Source organism: Myxine glutinosa, chromosome 7, assembly GCF_964187855.1.
Source record: "Myxine glutinosa chromosome 7, kmMyxGlut1.1, whole genome shotgun sequence".
NCBI classification, from domain to species: Eukaryota; Metazoa; Chordata; class Myxini; order Myxiniformes; family Myxinidae; genus Myxine; species Myxine glutinosa.
The window spans coordinates 114675744-114691649 of NC_136267.1; the positions used below are offsets into that span (position 1 = coordinate 114675744).

Sequence of the window (15906 nt, forward strand, 5' to 3'; positions counted from 1 at the left end):
ATGCCATACTGCCGAGCAATAGCACGCTGTTTCATGCCGTAATTTCGTAAACCCACCACTCCATGACAAACAAAATTGTCGAGTTGACAGACCATCTCCAGAGGAAGCGGCAATAACTTTTGGAGACGTGCAGCAGTTGTTTTCCACTAATACAGAACGCAACAACCCTTGTATACCCGACTGTGAAGCCAATCATCAAATGCACCTGTCCGTACATTTTTCCATGCCACCTGTGATATAATTCTGTTGTTGACTTCTTGCTGCGACAGACAATCAGTGACATGGTTCTTTTAACAAATAAATCACCAAAGTGTAAAAGAAACTCACCAGATTGATATACTGAATTAAGAAAGTAAACCCAAGTCAAGAAAAAGAAAAAAAAATCCATATTAAATGCCAAGTCTGTATATATATATATCAATCACCCTGCTTATGTCTGTTTTCCCAACTCGTCCTCCCCCCATTCGTCCTCCAAGTCGAAGGGCTGGGGCAATGGCCTTGTCTTGTTTTAAAGTTATTTGTATGTACCGTATTTATGGATCTAAAGAAAATATAGATCTACCAAAGAGACATAAAGGCACCCAAACTTTAAGGAATGTTCAATTTGAATATCAGCACAGAGTGGCTTCTTCTTTTCCAAACATGCCTCAAGACTTTCTACACCTATAAGCGATTAGTTAGTTAGTTAAGGCGTCGACACAGGAAGCAGCGCCTGATGATCCCTGTCCTGCCACCTCTTCCATAATGACGACCCGTCGCCACAGAATTCGATCTTGAGCCAATGTTTTCTGCCTCTGCCAGATACGTTATTTGTTTGGCCCCTTCAATCTCCCTTGATGCAGTCCATGCACCTTTTTGGTGATCTTCCTCTTGGTCGGGTACTATTTATTCTTCCTTCTATGAGGATTTTTGGAAGTCTCTTCTGAGGCATCCTTTGAATGTGCCCAAAGAATCTCATCCTTCTTGGTGTTATATTCTCTGTTATTGTGTGTTTTACTCCAAGAGTTTCCCTTATTATATTATTCCTTATTTTGTCCAGCCAAGTTACTCCCATTACTTTTCTAAGGCATGCCATTTCAAAAACGACGACTCGATGTTGTGATTATTTCCATGCAAGTCATATAGTCAGCTTTATGTTCTACATGTATCCACAAGATGGTCACCTGTGTGATTCCACGTTTCATCACTACTTGAGAATCATTGCAATGGCAAGCTAAACCCACATTGGCATTCAGGTGGCATGCATTTGGGAACAAACAAATTATTCATCGTACACACCACACATATCTCAGTTGCCAAAATAAACATGATTATCACAACTATAACTGTACCAAAGCAATTTTGTTCAATGAAAGCTTTCCTTATTGCCAATAACAAACTGCTTTTTGGACGAGAGTTGTCAAGGAGCATCAAGATGGTGTGATGTCAGCTGGAGGCCGGGGATTGAATGTTAACCGGTATTTACCCGGGGAAGTATTACAGGTAGCACAATATTTACGTGTTAAAAAATGTGCAGATTTAAAATATCCCGATAGACACAGTGATGGAAAAGGCTATATGAATCCAGGCTCTAATAATATACTTATTAACAGGGTAATAAAACAATGAATGACTGTAATATGGTAATAAACATGGCTGATAAGATTATTGACGGACAAGATGAGGAGGATTGTTATATTATAGTAAATCAAATCAAGTAGAACTCCTAATTTGCACTCGTTATGTTTACAATGGGTACAATTGTTCAGAAATGTCACCTGTACTGTAAACATTACAAACGTGTAATTGTCAGTGTTGTCGTGGTTAAAATTGAGTATCAGTGAAGCTTCAGAGTCTGTGTGGTTTTGGAGCAGGGATTCACCTCTCCCCAAGGTGTCACGGCCCAAGCAAGGCAGGCAACGTCACCACACGCCTCATGGTCAGGTGGTCGTGGGCCTGGACAGAGGCTCATAGGGAGGTTGAGACTCACACCAGAGGCAGACAACTTCTGGCAGGACAAGGAACGTCTATGTATCCCTGACCCACACGATGGGATACAGGATGACCATGGGCCAATAATCCACCTGCAATGTGGTCACCACAAAGGAGCAGGAAAAGTGGGAACCGGTGGGTGGAGGAAAAAAAATTAAAAACATTCTATATCGTCCAATACCTTAATCAGCAAAATAAACGTTGCTTTTGAAACAAGAATGTGTGGATTGTTCAAATAGTTTATTTATTACAAACATTGTGCACGTACTCTGGAGGACAGTTGCGGATGTTGCAATGCTGGGAGTGAATGGCGGGATGAGGGAGGCCGGCACAGAAGGAATCAAAAACAGGTCTAACACCATTATAGACACACTGCAGACAAGGCCTCGCCACACCACTCCCACCACATGATGCAGAACACGATATGGAGTTGCCCACCAGCCAGCGGTACTCTGTGTTGGGTGCATAAGAATAAATAAATAAATCAGCTTTTTTTCTCAACTAAAATGTCACTCTATAAGGTCGAAATGTTGCATACATTCATTTGCTCAAAATAATTCCACTTTTCTCTCTCCTTCTCTCTCTCTCTCTCTGTAGATTTGCCAACATTTGCAAGAACATCATTTCACTTTTGTTGAACAAGACCAGCCTCAATGTAAGCCATACTTACCGACTCGTCAATGAAACGTGAAGTGAAAGTGCCTCAAATGAAAGCTCACAACATGAAGTACTGTATATGTGGCGTGTTTGGAACACGGACGAGCAAACACAGTGTTATGGGGATGTGATTAATCTCACATCTTCATATGGAGTTACAAACAGCTGTTAGTCCATGGGCCATGCCGACATATTTTGGTACCATCTGGAGACACAAAACGATGCTGGTGATTGAACTTGCTCATAATATTTACCAAATTCGGTGATGGACTTTTCTGAGGCTGAGCATTTCTATTTTTCGACAATCTTATTATCGACAAAAAAAATGCGTTTTCTTTGAAATATGTATGTATGTATACAGTGCATTCAGAAAGTATTCAGACCCCTTCACTTTTTTCACATTTTGTTATGTTGCAGCCTTATGCTGAAATCGTTTAAATTCATTTTTTCCCTCATCAATCTACACTCGATACCCCATAATGACGAAGAGAAAACAGGATTTTAGAAAGTTTTACAAATTTAATAAAAAGAAAAAACTGAAATATCACATTTACATAAGTATTCATACCCTTTGCTATGACACTTGAAATTTAGCCCAGGTGCCTCCCATTTCTCTTGATTATCTTTGAGATGTTTCTACACCTTGATTGGAGTCCACCTGTGGTAAATTCAATTGATTGGACATGATTTGGAAAGGCACACACCTGTCTATATAAGGTCTCACAGCTGACAATGCATATCAGAGCAAAAACCAAGCCATGAGGTCGAAGGAACTGCCTGCAGAGCTCAGACAGGATTGTGTCGAGGCACAGATCTGGGGAAACCTACAAAAAAAATCTCTGCTGCATTGAAGGTTCCCAAGAGCACAGTGGGCTTCATAATTCTTAAATGGAAGAAGTTTGGAACAACCAGGACTCTTCCTAGAGCTGGCCGCCCGGCCAAACTGAGCAATCGGGGGAGAAGGGCCTTGGTAAGAGGTGACCAAGAGCCCGATGGTCACTCTGGCTGAGCTCCAGAGATCCTGTGTGGAGATGGGAGAAACTTCCAGAAGGACAACCATCACTGCAACACTCCACCGATCTGGGCTTTATGGCAGAGTGGCCAGACGGAAGCCTCTCCTCAGTGAAAGACACATGAAAGCCCGCTTGGAGTTTGCAAAAAAGCACCTAAAGGACTCTCAGACTGTGAGAAACAAGATTCTGTGGTCTGGTGAAACCAAGATTGATCTGTTTGGAGAAAATTTGTCAAGATATTTTTGTTTGTCAATTTGTTTGTCTAGAGCAAATTTGATTGGTCATGATGTACAATGCCGTAATATTTTGTCCAAATGGTGCCAAACAATAGGGTTCCTAACGTATCCAAAAGGCGATTTGTGTTCCACAGTGTTCAATTATACGATCCAATCAAAATAAAATAAAGATTTTAAAGGTCGTAGAAAAATAATTCTGCACATCTACCACAGCTGATGCACTCACTGTCTTATACACCACCATATTTAACACGTTATATTAGTTATTCGTGCCTGTTATGTGTGTCCTTTATGATGTCCTTAAAAACAGTAACGTCCCTTTTTGGAATGATTTTCGATTTTGTTTGACTGCCAGGTGGGCAGACGTATTCCTCTCTGCGCACGCACCACCGGGATGGATTCAGAGCCAAAGTTCTGTTAAACTACAGGTTCGTTTTCCGATTCATGGTCAGATTTGTGTTCAAAATATAACATTCAATTGAAATTAAGTTGTTCCTCAATCATAAACTGACATTTGTAGTCAGACAGACAGACAGACAGACATAAGTTCTCCAATTGCTCAACCCCACGTTTCGCTTCACCTGGGCGGGGTAATAAACAGTTGTAAATTAACAGCTCCGAATATCTCCTTATTCTCACTATACTTCTGGTCATGTAATGTAATGTACATATCTTTATTTGAAAAGATTCACCATAAAACAGTACATACAACTTTTTGAATTTCACAGTCATTCTGTGGAGGCAGCAATGTCCCTTGTTGAACCCTAACTGGCTGTGAAACGCATGTTTAAGTCACACACATTTTGCAACCGATCAACGACTTCCAAAATCCAGCCTGGAGGCCTCTGCAGTAATTTCAGGATATTTCCAAAGATAAGAGCAACCCACACTTTTTGACTTTCATTTTGTTTCTTTTTTTTTTTTTTTTTGTTGGGGATACAAAATCGAGGCTCGTGAAAGAGCTAACATTTATCACACAAACAAATCAAACAGACAAACAAAATATATAAAAAGGGGAGCGGTGGACAAGATGGGGAGAGAAGGGGAAGCACATAAACACAACATTTGAGAGCAGGGACATCGGGAATGTGTGGGAGGGAGAGGGCTTGGGGGGAGGAGGCGTGGGAAGGGGGGGGGGGGAGGGAGAAGTATAAAACACAAGGACACCAAGGACTTCCAGGACAGAAGTTGGTATTTCAAAAAAGTGGAATTGGGGTGAAATTAGCGGGGGTAGAAAAGATCAAGGTTTTGGATGGGGGAAGATAATAGATGGTGGTGAACAGCTGTTTTAAAGACCTGGAGGGTGGAGTGGGATTGAAGAGAGTGAGGGAGTTTGTTCCAGAGGTGGGAGAAAAGAGGAATGAAGGAGTGAAGGTGAGCAGAGAGTCTTGATTTTGGCAGTTTAAACAGCAGTTTTGGCAGTTTGTGACAAGGTATCCTCTGGGAGAGATGTTCAGCCATCTTGGATGTTAAAAGGGAAAGCATATTCATCTGTGATGAATTAGTATTTAATAATAAAACTTTAAAGAGTTTATCCAATAACTTTTGAATTTCAACATGTGTCATGCCTTTCGTAATCATGACCTGGAATTTTGTCGACGTCTCTCTTTGACAAGCAATACAGACTTCTGCCGTTACAACTTTTCTACAGCTCTGTAAGGTTTTATGATTTACAGTTGAGCTGCAACACAGGTGACTTTTCCAGCTTCAAGCACTCCCACTGTGTCAACTTGTGGGCTTATAACGTCAAGCTGGCTCTAATGTCAGCTGAGGGAATGTTTTAGGCCAGCTTTCCTGGAGCTCGGCCACCCTTTGCAAATGGCCACATCGAGCCCCCACACAGTGTTTGCCTTGCACGCCCATCTGCGTCCATTCTACAACCACGTTCTCACGACACCATTGGCCGTATAATTTTATGATTCTCACTAAAGCCAAGCAGGTCTTCCTTTCCCACAGATGAGCTTCGACCACCATAGATTGTAAAACAACTTTTTGAACCTCGTTCTCCTGTCATTGATTCCCAAGTAACTTTTGCATCTCTTTCTCCCAATTCTTTACCCTGTCAAGCAAGCTGTGCTATGCTTTTTAAAGTGTACTTACAAAATTTCAAGATCTTTTTGAAATTTCAAGATCAAGATCTCTTCAAGAATCTTGAAAATTTCAGGATTTTCAAGATCTTTCAAGAAAACAACTTTTTGAACCTCGTTCTCCTGTCATTGATTCCCAAGTAACTTTTGCATCTCATTCTCCCAATTCTTTACCCTGTCAAGCAAGGTGTTCTATGCTTTTTAAATAAAGTGTATTTACAAAATCAGGCCCAATGCTCACCTGTAATCTTCAATGTGACGTGAGCAGTGACGTGATTGGCTCCAACGACACAAACCAGATCACCGACCCAGTTTAACTCAATTGAAGGCAGCAGCAGAACTCGTCCTGAAGCCAAGACTTGGGTGTTGAGCAATGGTGTAATTTCCAAAGGTTGGCCCTTCCAAAACCATTTGATGGTATTGGATGTGGAGCACAACACAGGGCAGCCTGCATGCAGGAACCAGGCTGAGTTAGTACGGCTGCTATGCTGTGCAGACAGAAATGGAGAAAAGCAGAAAAGCTTGTAATAGTGGCAAGTAATTAGACAGCCGGATGAAGTACGACCGAGGAAAGAAAGGAATGATGACTTTGACTGTAGAATCAACTCTGCGTAGTTGAAATGCCATCGCCTCACGCGGTCTGACAGGTGAACAAACCTGTGAGCCACTGGGGCTCGGGCCATGTCGATTGTAAGCCTTGGCCCTGGTTGAAGACTTAAACAAAAATATTTGTTAAGACTTCCTGGGAAAAAGCAGACAACACTTATTGGTGAAAGATTTGTGGAAATCAAAGCCATGTGGTGTAGCATGTGTGTTAGAAGGCAGGAGGGAGGAGCTCTTTTAGAAAGCAAAAAGAGAAAGTTGATGCAAAAGTTGATCAACCCACCGCCATCTCCCTGAAAAGCCGCAGATTGCAGCACTAGGCTGAAGGACTGATTGCCAGGCCATCTGGCAGGGATGTATGAGACACACACATGGTCTTCATTTGTGGCTTCGAACATGGGTGTAGAGAGAGCAGATATGCTGGAGTAATTATGGACAGGATTACAGCATTTCTTTATTAATTTCGAGTGCACAGGAAAATAATAAAATGCTGACGTGCCAAAAATTTTGAATCTACCCAACTCTCCAGACGCCGCCATCCTATCTTTGTAAAAAATTGCCTTCACCATGGTAACCCATCTGTTTAAATACAGTATGTAGGAGACACACTTAAAGGTCCAGTGCAATAAAAATTTTGGGAAACTTTTTTTGGGATTACAGATTATAATGAATTGTAATTAATACACCAATAACAGACCATGCTTTTTAGTTTAAATGATTTTTTGAGGCGTTAAGTTAAAAACAAGAATAAAATCTGGCCAGTACAGCCACTAAAAATTCTGGACAGAACCCTCGGTGATTGTGTAATCCATGTGACGTCATCCCAGGAACGATTGTTTCAGTAGGGGAGAGTGGGGTAAGATGAGCCATTTTTCAGTAATGCCCTTCTGGACATCAAATATAAAGTGCTGCGCATCAGAGCCATAGTGATTATGATGGAGTAATTACTTGCTTCTCCCCTCATACTCATGTTACCATTTCATTTTCATGTAATTAATTAGCAGAGGCCTTCAAAAAAAAGTTGTCTAATGGCTCATTTTGCCCCAATGATGGGGCAAGTTGATCATGGGTTCGGGATAACTTGAGCCAGTGGGTAAGTTGAGCCACAAGAAAAAAAAACAGCATGAAACATTTTGTGTCCCATCAAATTCACCGGCTCAATACAGGACAGAACAGCAATAAAACAAGTTTGAGACAAAAAGTTTAAGTCCAGATCCACTGGAAAAGCTTATTATATTGATAAAACACTGAGAAAACCCATTGAAACTGGGAATGCATGAAGTATTAATGAATACGCATTTTTTTAACAATCACGCAAAAGCTGTTGCTTATAGCTTTAACAATGCAAAACAAGACAAAGTAGTTTCCTGTAAATGTTCACGTTTTTCAGATCAGATTTTTCAGTTCAATAATTGAAACTTGATAAATGCTCCTTTCCCTTGTGTGAAATTTACGCACATGTAAGAAGCACCTCGTGTCTATTACAAAGTAACATGATGTAATTGATCTAATGAAATTTAACAGTTTGAACTGAAATAATTATACATGTATTGTGTTCTGATTAATAGTAAGCCACATGAATTTATCAGTAAACTTTGGCTGAATGTTCATACATATGTAATCGTCAAGATTTATCAGTCAGATATGCTGATGAACTGGTTTGTATTTCAAATAATTATGAAGAACAACCACGTGCTGTCTTCCTTTTATAGTCCCAAAGCATTTTACCATTTACCTGTGATTAATGCAAAAATATTTACATAAATCATTCTTAGGAATAGGATTTAGATCTATACACAAGTATCAGTGTTACAAGAACTACAGTTTTCAACTCCAACTTGCGTATAAAGCAGTAATTTTATCTTGCACACATGTTCATGGGGTAAGATGAGCCATGGCTCAACTTGACCCGACCCAACTGATCATCTTACCCCACGGGCGCCACTTTGAATATAAACATGCTCATTTCACGTATTGATTCAATTTACAATTCATACTCTCAGGTAAATAATCTACACCATTCATGTTCACATTACTACATAAACAATTCATTAAGCTTCCATTAATTCTATTGTTATCACCCTCAAAACACCATAACTCAAAGTTTAGGAAATTCCGAAAAAAATACAAATTTCATTAGATCTTACTTACCCCTGCTTCATATTCCTCTGCATGTGTACTCAGGAAGAAAGACTGTTGCTATGAAAGTATAGATGGCGCTCTCACACCTTCAAATATTTCACTTTCTAAGAAACATGGGGTGGCTCAACTTACCCTTAGTCTCAACTTACCCCACTCTCCCCTACTGCAACAGACATGCTGTTGTGCATCGTCAATGCACAGTTTCGGTGAACTGCGCTAAGAAATGGCAACATGACTTCTTTCAGAATTGTCGACGTAAGGAAGTAAATTTAAGAAAGTGTTTTTCGATGAATGAATGATGTAGAATATTATTGCGATGATGATGTTCTGGTAGGTGGTAGGTGTTGTAAAGCCAATTCAGCCAAATATGAATGAACTCAGGTGCATTGGGGGAGGACCTTGTAGGTAGAGATCCTTGTACCTGTACTTGGGACCTTGAGGGACTTGGGACCTTGGGATTGGGGGAGGACCTTGTACTTGTACTTGGATTCGACCCTTGTAGGTGGAGATCGAGCAAAGTAGTATTTTGATGTTACAATGGAAAGGGCAGAGGGAGGGGTGGAAGCACAGAGAGGACAGGGGGTGCAATACCAGAAAGCAAGTGGAAGAAGACAGATAGCTCATAGACCTGTCGGCGATGACGAAGTGATACGCCCATAGACTCAGCTTCATCGCTGGAGATTCCAATGATCTTGAAGGCCTTGGTTTCCATGGTGTAAAGCTGAGCAAGGTGTGAGGCAGGGGCGCCAGCCCAGAGGGGAGAGCAGCACTCCATCAACCTGTGGATGAAAGCCTTGTAGGTGGATAAGGGTTTAGGTGTGCCAAGAACGGACTTTGCATGACGGAGGATGCCTCGGTTGGCTTTGGAGGCCATCTTTGAATTGTGGTTTGCCCAAGAGAGATCATGGTTGAGAGTGAGACCCAAGAGTGTGAGCAACTGGACCTCTTTGAGAGGGTTGTTGAGATGGTACATGGGAGGGTTTGTGGTATGGTCCTTTCGGGGAGAGAGAGGTAGAGAGAGGTAGAGAGAGTGAGAGAGTGAGAGAGTTAGAGTGGTAGAGAGGTAGAGAGGTAGAGAGGGAGAGAGAGAGAGAGAGAGAGATAGATAGATAGATAGAGTGTGTGTGTGTGTGTGTGTGTGTGTGTGTGTGTGTGTGTGTGTGTGTGTGTGTGTGTGTGTGTGTGTGTGTGTGTGAGACTTCTCAGGGTTAAAAGACATATCCCAAGTGTTTGACCAGTTTGTGATTTTTCCAAGGTCTGAAGAGAGGGAAGAGGCTGCAGCCTGTTTGCCTGCAGGATGAGGACTGTTATAGCAGAGGGTGCATGGAGTCATCAGCAAAGAGATAAAGAAGATTTCCAGAGTCGGAGAGTTATTGATGAAGATTAGGAAATGAATAGGGCCCAGAACACAGCTTTGAGGTACTCCGGCCTTAACAGGGAGAGGAGGTGAAAGGTGGTGAAAGGCTTCCGTTGAGAGCCACATGTTGGCTACAATAGTAGAGGAAGTCAGTAATGCAGGAGTGGAGTTGGCGTTGGATGCCATAGGCACCGACTTTGGAGAGCAAGACTGGATGCCAGACTGTTTTTAAAGCTTGAGCCATGCCCAGTGAGATGGCCTGTGGCCACTAATTGGTCTGATCTCATGTCTGACATTGAGGACCACTATCCATGTCTGAAGAGTATAAGCAGCATGTCCAAGGCAGAGTGATCTTGTCTGAATCCAAATTGATGATCTGACATGGGGTTATTGGAGAAAAGGAATTATGTTATGTCAACGACGATGATGGATTCCTCGACCTTGCTGCTGATTGGAAGTAAACGAATTGGTCTGTAGTTAAGAAGATCCGTTTTTACGCCTTCTTATGTAATGCAGTGATATCGGCCGACTTCCAAGCAGATGGAAGATGACCTATGGTAAATGACATGGTGAAAAGGGAAAAGAGGATGTGCAAGAGCAGCAAAACATGTTATAACTAGAAAGCAACCCTCCACCTGGTTGGCCAGATCACTCAATGGTGAAGAATCACTTCAAAAAAAAAATTCTCATATCCGAATCATATTCAGATCTTCACCAAAATCGAATCGATTCTTCCTTGTCACACACCCAACCTGTCCACCAAGTTTCGTCCAAATCCATCCATAACTTTTTGAGATTTCCTCCTATGTATCGTTTTTGGCCCTGTCTCCCAATGGTGAAGAATCACTTAAAAAAATTTAGTAGCCGAATCCGAATCTTCACCAAAATCTAATAATTTCGTCCTTGTCACACACACTACATCTCTGCCAAGTTTTATCCGAATCCGTCCACAACATTTTGAGATATTTTGTTCACAAACAAACAAACAAACAAACGGACAGACAAACAGACGGGGGTGAAAACATAACCTCCATCCACCTTTGGTGTCGGAGGTAAAAATAAGTTTCTCTCGTTATTTTAATTATGAAAGATCTAACACCTTTATATTAAAGCAAAAGCTGTGGGGTATACAATATCATTTTAAATCGCATGTGTCGGTCTTGCATGCGGTTTATGAAGATTGTCATGGGGCTGTCTTTATCGGCCTTGCATGTGGCCCAATAGTTGAGACTGCGGCCTGAGGCCTACTCCCTTTTTTCACTCCCCAGGACGTTTAAAGCTTGTGATCCTACTGGCCTGCTGGCCTGCACTATTTTCAACCTCTGGCATGCATACTGCAAACCCAAATGGCTCTTTTTTTGAACCCAGACTGCACCATTGAGGGCTTTACGTCGCATACATGTTTGGTGCATTGTTTACATCATACTTCAGTCGGTTTGGCTTGGAAGGTTTTGACATTGCAACTGCGTTGAGCTATCCAAGTGCCCTGCGGAGTGAGGAGAGAAAGATTATCATGGCGTGGTCGAGGAGCACGAGGGAGCCGTGAGTGTGAGCTTGCTGAGGGTCGAACTGAGTGGCAAGAGTTCATTTTGAAAAAAACGTTTTCCTCATTTTGTCAGCTGTAACAATGCATCATCACTTTAATGTATTAATGAGAATAGGGAGGAACGGGACAAAAGGAAGGGGAAGGAAAAGAAGAGGAGTGGGCCTGTGAGGGGTCGAGGGAGGGAGAGGAAGGGGAGAGTGGAGGTGTGGGGGGAGTGGAGGTAGGGATGAGTAGGTCGAATGGGGGAGAGGAGTCAGGTGTGGGAGAGGAGTCTAGTATGGAGGGAGAATATGTACTAAACCACTCAACAAATTCTCAACTTTATTGATTAAAAAGGATGTATGCATGCTGGTAACATCAGGTCACGCTGATGTACAAATGCCTCTGAAGACAAAACCAGTAACACTTCTCGTGTCGCTGATCATGGAAAACGAAATGGAAGCGGACAGTAGGCAGGGTGGAATGTACACTTTGTCAATGTGTGCACCTTAACACACACATATATGGCTGTAAAATGCTTACTGATTTGAATATTTTTCGTGTGAAGCTGTTATAAGATATACATGATTAGTTAAAATATAGTGATTTCATGTTACAATGTACCCCATCTGATTCAATCTGTGTGGCGAGCAGATATAAATGTGGCTGAGTAAAGCAAAGACCAGGTCCCATTTCAAATGGAGTGATAACGACAACTGGAAAGAAGTTCGAAAAAGAAAATTTGTGGCTAAAAATGAAGTTAATCTTGGAATACACCCTCCTTCTCAAAGAATGATGAAGACATTCTCCTTTGTAACTTGGAGATGGATGCTTACCTTCACCAAGGGAGACTTATGTGACCATTGGCCTGTATCACACTGTAATATATGAAAGAAGGGCGATCACCTACTTTTGTTCGAATGCCTCGAACATTCAACACGTCAGGACGACGACATTTTACCTGCAACTCCCACGGGATGCGGTGACGTGTGTTATTACTTCACCAACTTCCGGGGAATCAGCATGGAGCTACAAGCGAACGGCTGTGCCTTTTCTTCACAACAGCTGTGCACGGTTCTGCTGGGTGCTCCCGGTATGGACCATGGACAACTTGAGTACCATGGTCCCAACATCATCATTGCGGATGCATCCGGCATCCCTGTTCCACATCTTGCTGGCCAATCAACATCACATCAATACTTGCTCCATACTCATGATGAGTGAGGAGGCAAGTCGACGACAATTGGATGAAGGCTTTGTTCAAATCTACTATGACTCACAGCAAGAGTGGCAAGAATGTTACATGCAAAAGCAGGGTCAGTTTGTGACTCTGCCCAGCTATCACAACAGCAGGAAATCCTACGCAAATAGTGTAGGTGCCATGAAGACATCAGAAGATAATGTTTCATACTTGAATTTCAAACACGACTGATCAGCCCCTTCTTTTCAATAAAAAAGTCAACATTTGTGTCAAAGCAAACGTATTGCCAATGTTGCAGATGTTTTTATTATTTTAATGGTGAACTGAAATTATTGTGTTTTGGCAAAGGTGAAGTGTTGTATGCTTTATGCAAATGAAGTGAATTGCATTATTAATATGGAAAGAGAAATGTTTTGTGATCATATTCTTCCAGAATGACGGTGTATGCCTTATGAACGGGAAAATTGGATTACCAAATTTGTGGGTCGAATATTAAATAGGTTGATGTTTAGATTAATGATTAATATAAACAAAAAGAAAAAAAATGAGGAATTGTGGAGGCATATATAATTATTTATATTCTCCCCTCTTGTTAAAATGTGTTTTCTCTTGAAATGAAGTTTGGAACATTCTTGTCTCAGAGGGGTCAGGAAGGAGTGACCTATGGGAACAGAAAAGGTGCTCCATCTCTTAAATAGATAACAACTGTCTAGGAAGGCTCTTAGAGCTCTCCATGATGGAAACCAGACTGTTCCACTGTCTGAGCCGGGAGAGTCGGTACGGTGTCTTAAATTCCATCCCATATATGGAAGTGAATTTTTATGATAAAAGGAAAATGGGACTTCGAGAAAGAGAGAGCTGCGCTGGCCAAGAGCAAAGGAGAAGATCTACAAAGGAGGAGGGGATCATGCCACGACCGGCTGAACAGAGAGGCTTCGTTAAAGTTAATTAGTTCGTTAGTTAGTCAATATCTTGAATTAGTACGTTATCCCCTACCTTTTTGAGTTTTAATAAACAGAAACAAAAGTGAACAAAAGTGGAGTCTTCCTTTATCTTAGATAAGAGGAACAATTCCATATTATCCAGAGTCTCCGCACAGATGAGTGCATCATCTGCGAAATCAGGATCAGATATCTTGACACCCAAATGATGCACCACAGCTAGATTTCTCCGCCATCCTCCCTAAAATCCAATCGATACAAGTGTTGAAAAGCATGAGGGCCAGTACAAACCTCTGATAAACTCCAGTTGCAACTGAAAATAAGTCAGATGACACCACCACTCTATACAGCACTATCAGTACCCGAGCATAGTTCAGATATCAGATCCATCAGCTTTGGTGTCTCCCCACAAAGAATGAGGATCCTCCACAGGGCATCCCTATTCACTGAGCCAAACACTTTGTGGAGATCAACAGAGGCTGCAAGCAGCCCCTGCTGACAGTTGCCTGCATTCGGTGAGAATATGGTCAATCGCAGATGACCATATCCTCACCTGCTTTTCCCCCTTTCAACTGGTTCACCGCAGCCAAAGGGCAAGGATATGATCAATCGTTGACCTTTTTGGTGTAAAGCCAGACTGCTCTGGGCGTTGGTGCTCAAGCAGATAGATGGTGGCAAACCCTATAAATAATTATTCGAGCAAAGACCTTGCCCAGCACTGACAGCAGTGTCACCCCTCGGTAGTTTCTGCAGGCTTGGCGATCACCCTTTCCTTTCCAGAGAGAATCAACAAGGCCCCTCTTCCAGGAAGTTATTGACTGGACTTGAAGTTCTGGACTTGGTTATGACTAACTTCCCTGAAAATGTCTGCTGCTCTTCTTCTGCTCCAATCGGCTCATCTGATCATGTGCTTGTTAAAGTGGACATCTCTCTGACCATTCTCAGAGAGCCTCCTCAGCGTCGACGAGTCTGGTATTTCACTCAGGCCAACTGGCATGGTCTTCAAGCAGCCATCAATCATCTGGACTGGTCTCGCATCTCTACCGCCTCTGACATCAACTCATCCTGCGAATTCTTCCAAAGTAAATTGCTCTCTCTCATGCACAGATTTATCCCATCTCGTCTTCAGTTGTCATACCCTTCCTCCCGTCCATGGTACACGGAATCTGGTGGTGAGGCTATGGCCCAGAAACAACTTGCTTTCGTCTCCTGGAAAGCAAATCCAACGGAAGGAAATCTCATTTCCTTTCACAAAGCCCGAAACAAGTGTGTGTCCACCCTCAGGAGAGCCAGGAAACAATATCTCTCCGTTCTCAGGACCGAACTCTCTTATCTGTCTCCCTCTTCCAAATCCTGGTGGTGTCTGGTCAAATCTGTTTCTGGTGTTTATTCCCCCTCAATCCCCTCCCTCACCTCAAACGGCCACACAGCTGACTCCGCACGTGAAAAAGCTGAATGCCTCAACTCTGTGTTTGCCTCTAAATCTTGTTTCCCAAACCCATCCCTCTCTGTACCCACCGTACTCAGTCGTACCCAGCTGCTCCTGGACTCTGTGTCCTTTCCTCCTGACAAGGTGGAAAAGTTTCTGTCAACCCTCGACTCTGATTCTGCAACTGGACCTGACGGCATCAGCCCAAGGTGGGTCCTAAAATCCTGTTCTTCCCCTCTTTCACTCCCTCTCTCTGTTCTCTTCACCCTCTCTTTTGCTCAAGGTCATCTGCCATCTGCTTGGAAATCTGCCAACATCACCGCTTTGCACAAAAAATGTGCAAAACATATCCCAGCAACTACAGACCAATCAGCCTTCTCCCAATTATCAGCAAAGTCATGGAATCCATCATTGCTTCAGATATGAAATCTTTCCTCTTCTCCAATGGCTTGATCTCTGATCATCAATTTGGTTTCAGACCTGGTCACTCTACTCTGGACATGCTGCTTCTGCTTTCTCAACAATGGATGGAGGTCCTCAATGCCAAACAGGAAATTAGAGCTGTCTCCCTTGACATATCACATGCCTTCGATACGGTCTGGCACCCCGCTCTGCTCACCAAACTCTCCTCTTTTGGTATCCATGGAAATCTCCACGCATGGCTGGTGGACTTCCTCTCTAGTCGTAGTCAACGTGTGGCCCTGAATGGGTTTCTCTCATCTCCTCTTCCTGTTCAGGCTGGAG

The 15906-nt window shown here is 42.5% G+C and overlaps 1 protein-coding gene across 2 annotated transcripts in view; it reads right to left on the reverse strand.

Moving 5' to 3' along the window:
• LOC137431539 (ADAMTS-like protein 1) overlaps positions 1-15906 on the reverse strand; it is a 322494-nt gene that overhangs the window by 16295 nt on the left and 290293 nt on the right. For both annotated transcript variants that reach the window (XM_068122959.2, XM_068122957.2), the window contains 3 exons: positions 6206-6412; positions 2240-2423; positions 1862-2063 (listed from right to left, as the gene is read on the reverse strand). In XM_068122959.2, the coding sequence (XP_067979060.2) occupies positions 1862-2063; positions 2240-2423; positions 6206-6412 (593 nt within the window). The remainder of the gene's footprint in view (positions 1-1861; positions 2064-2239; positions 2424-6205; positions 6413-15906) is intronic.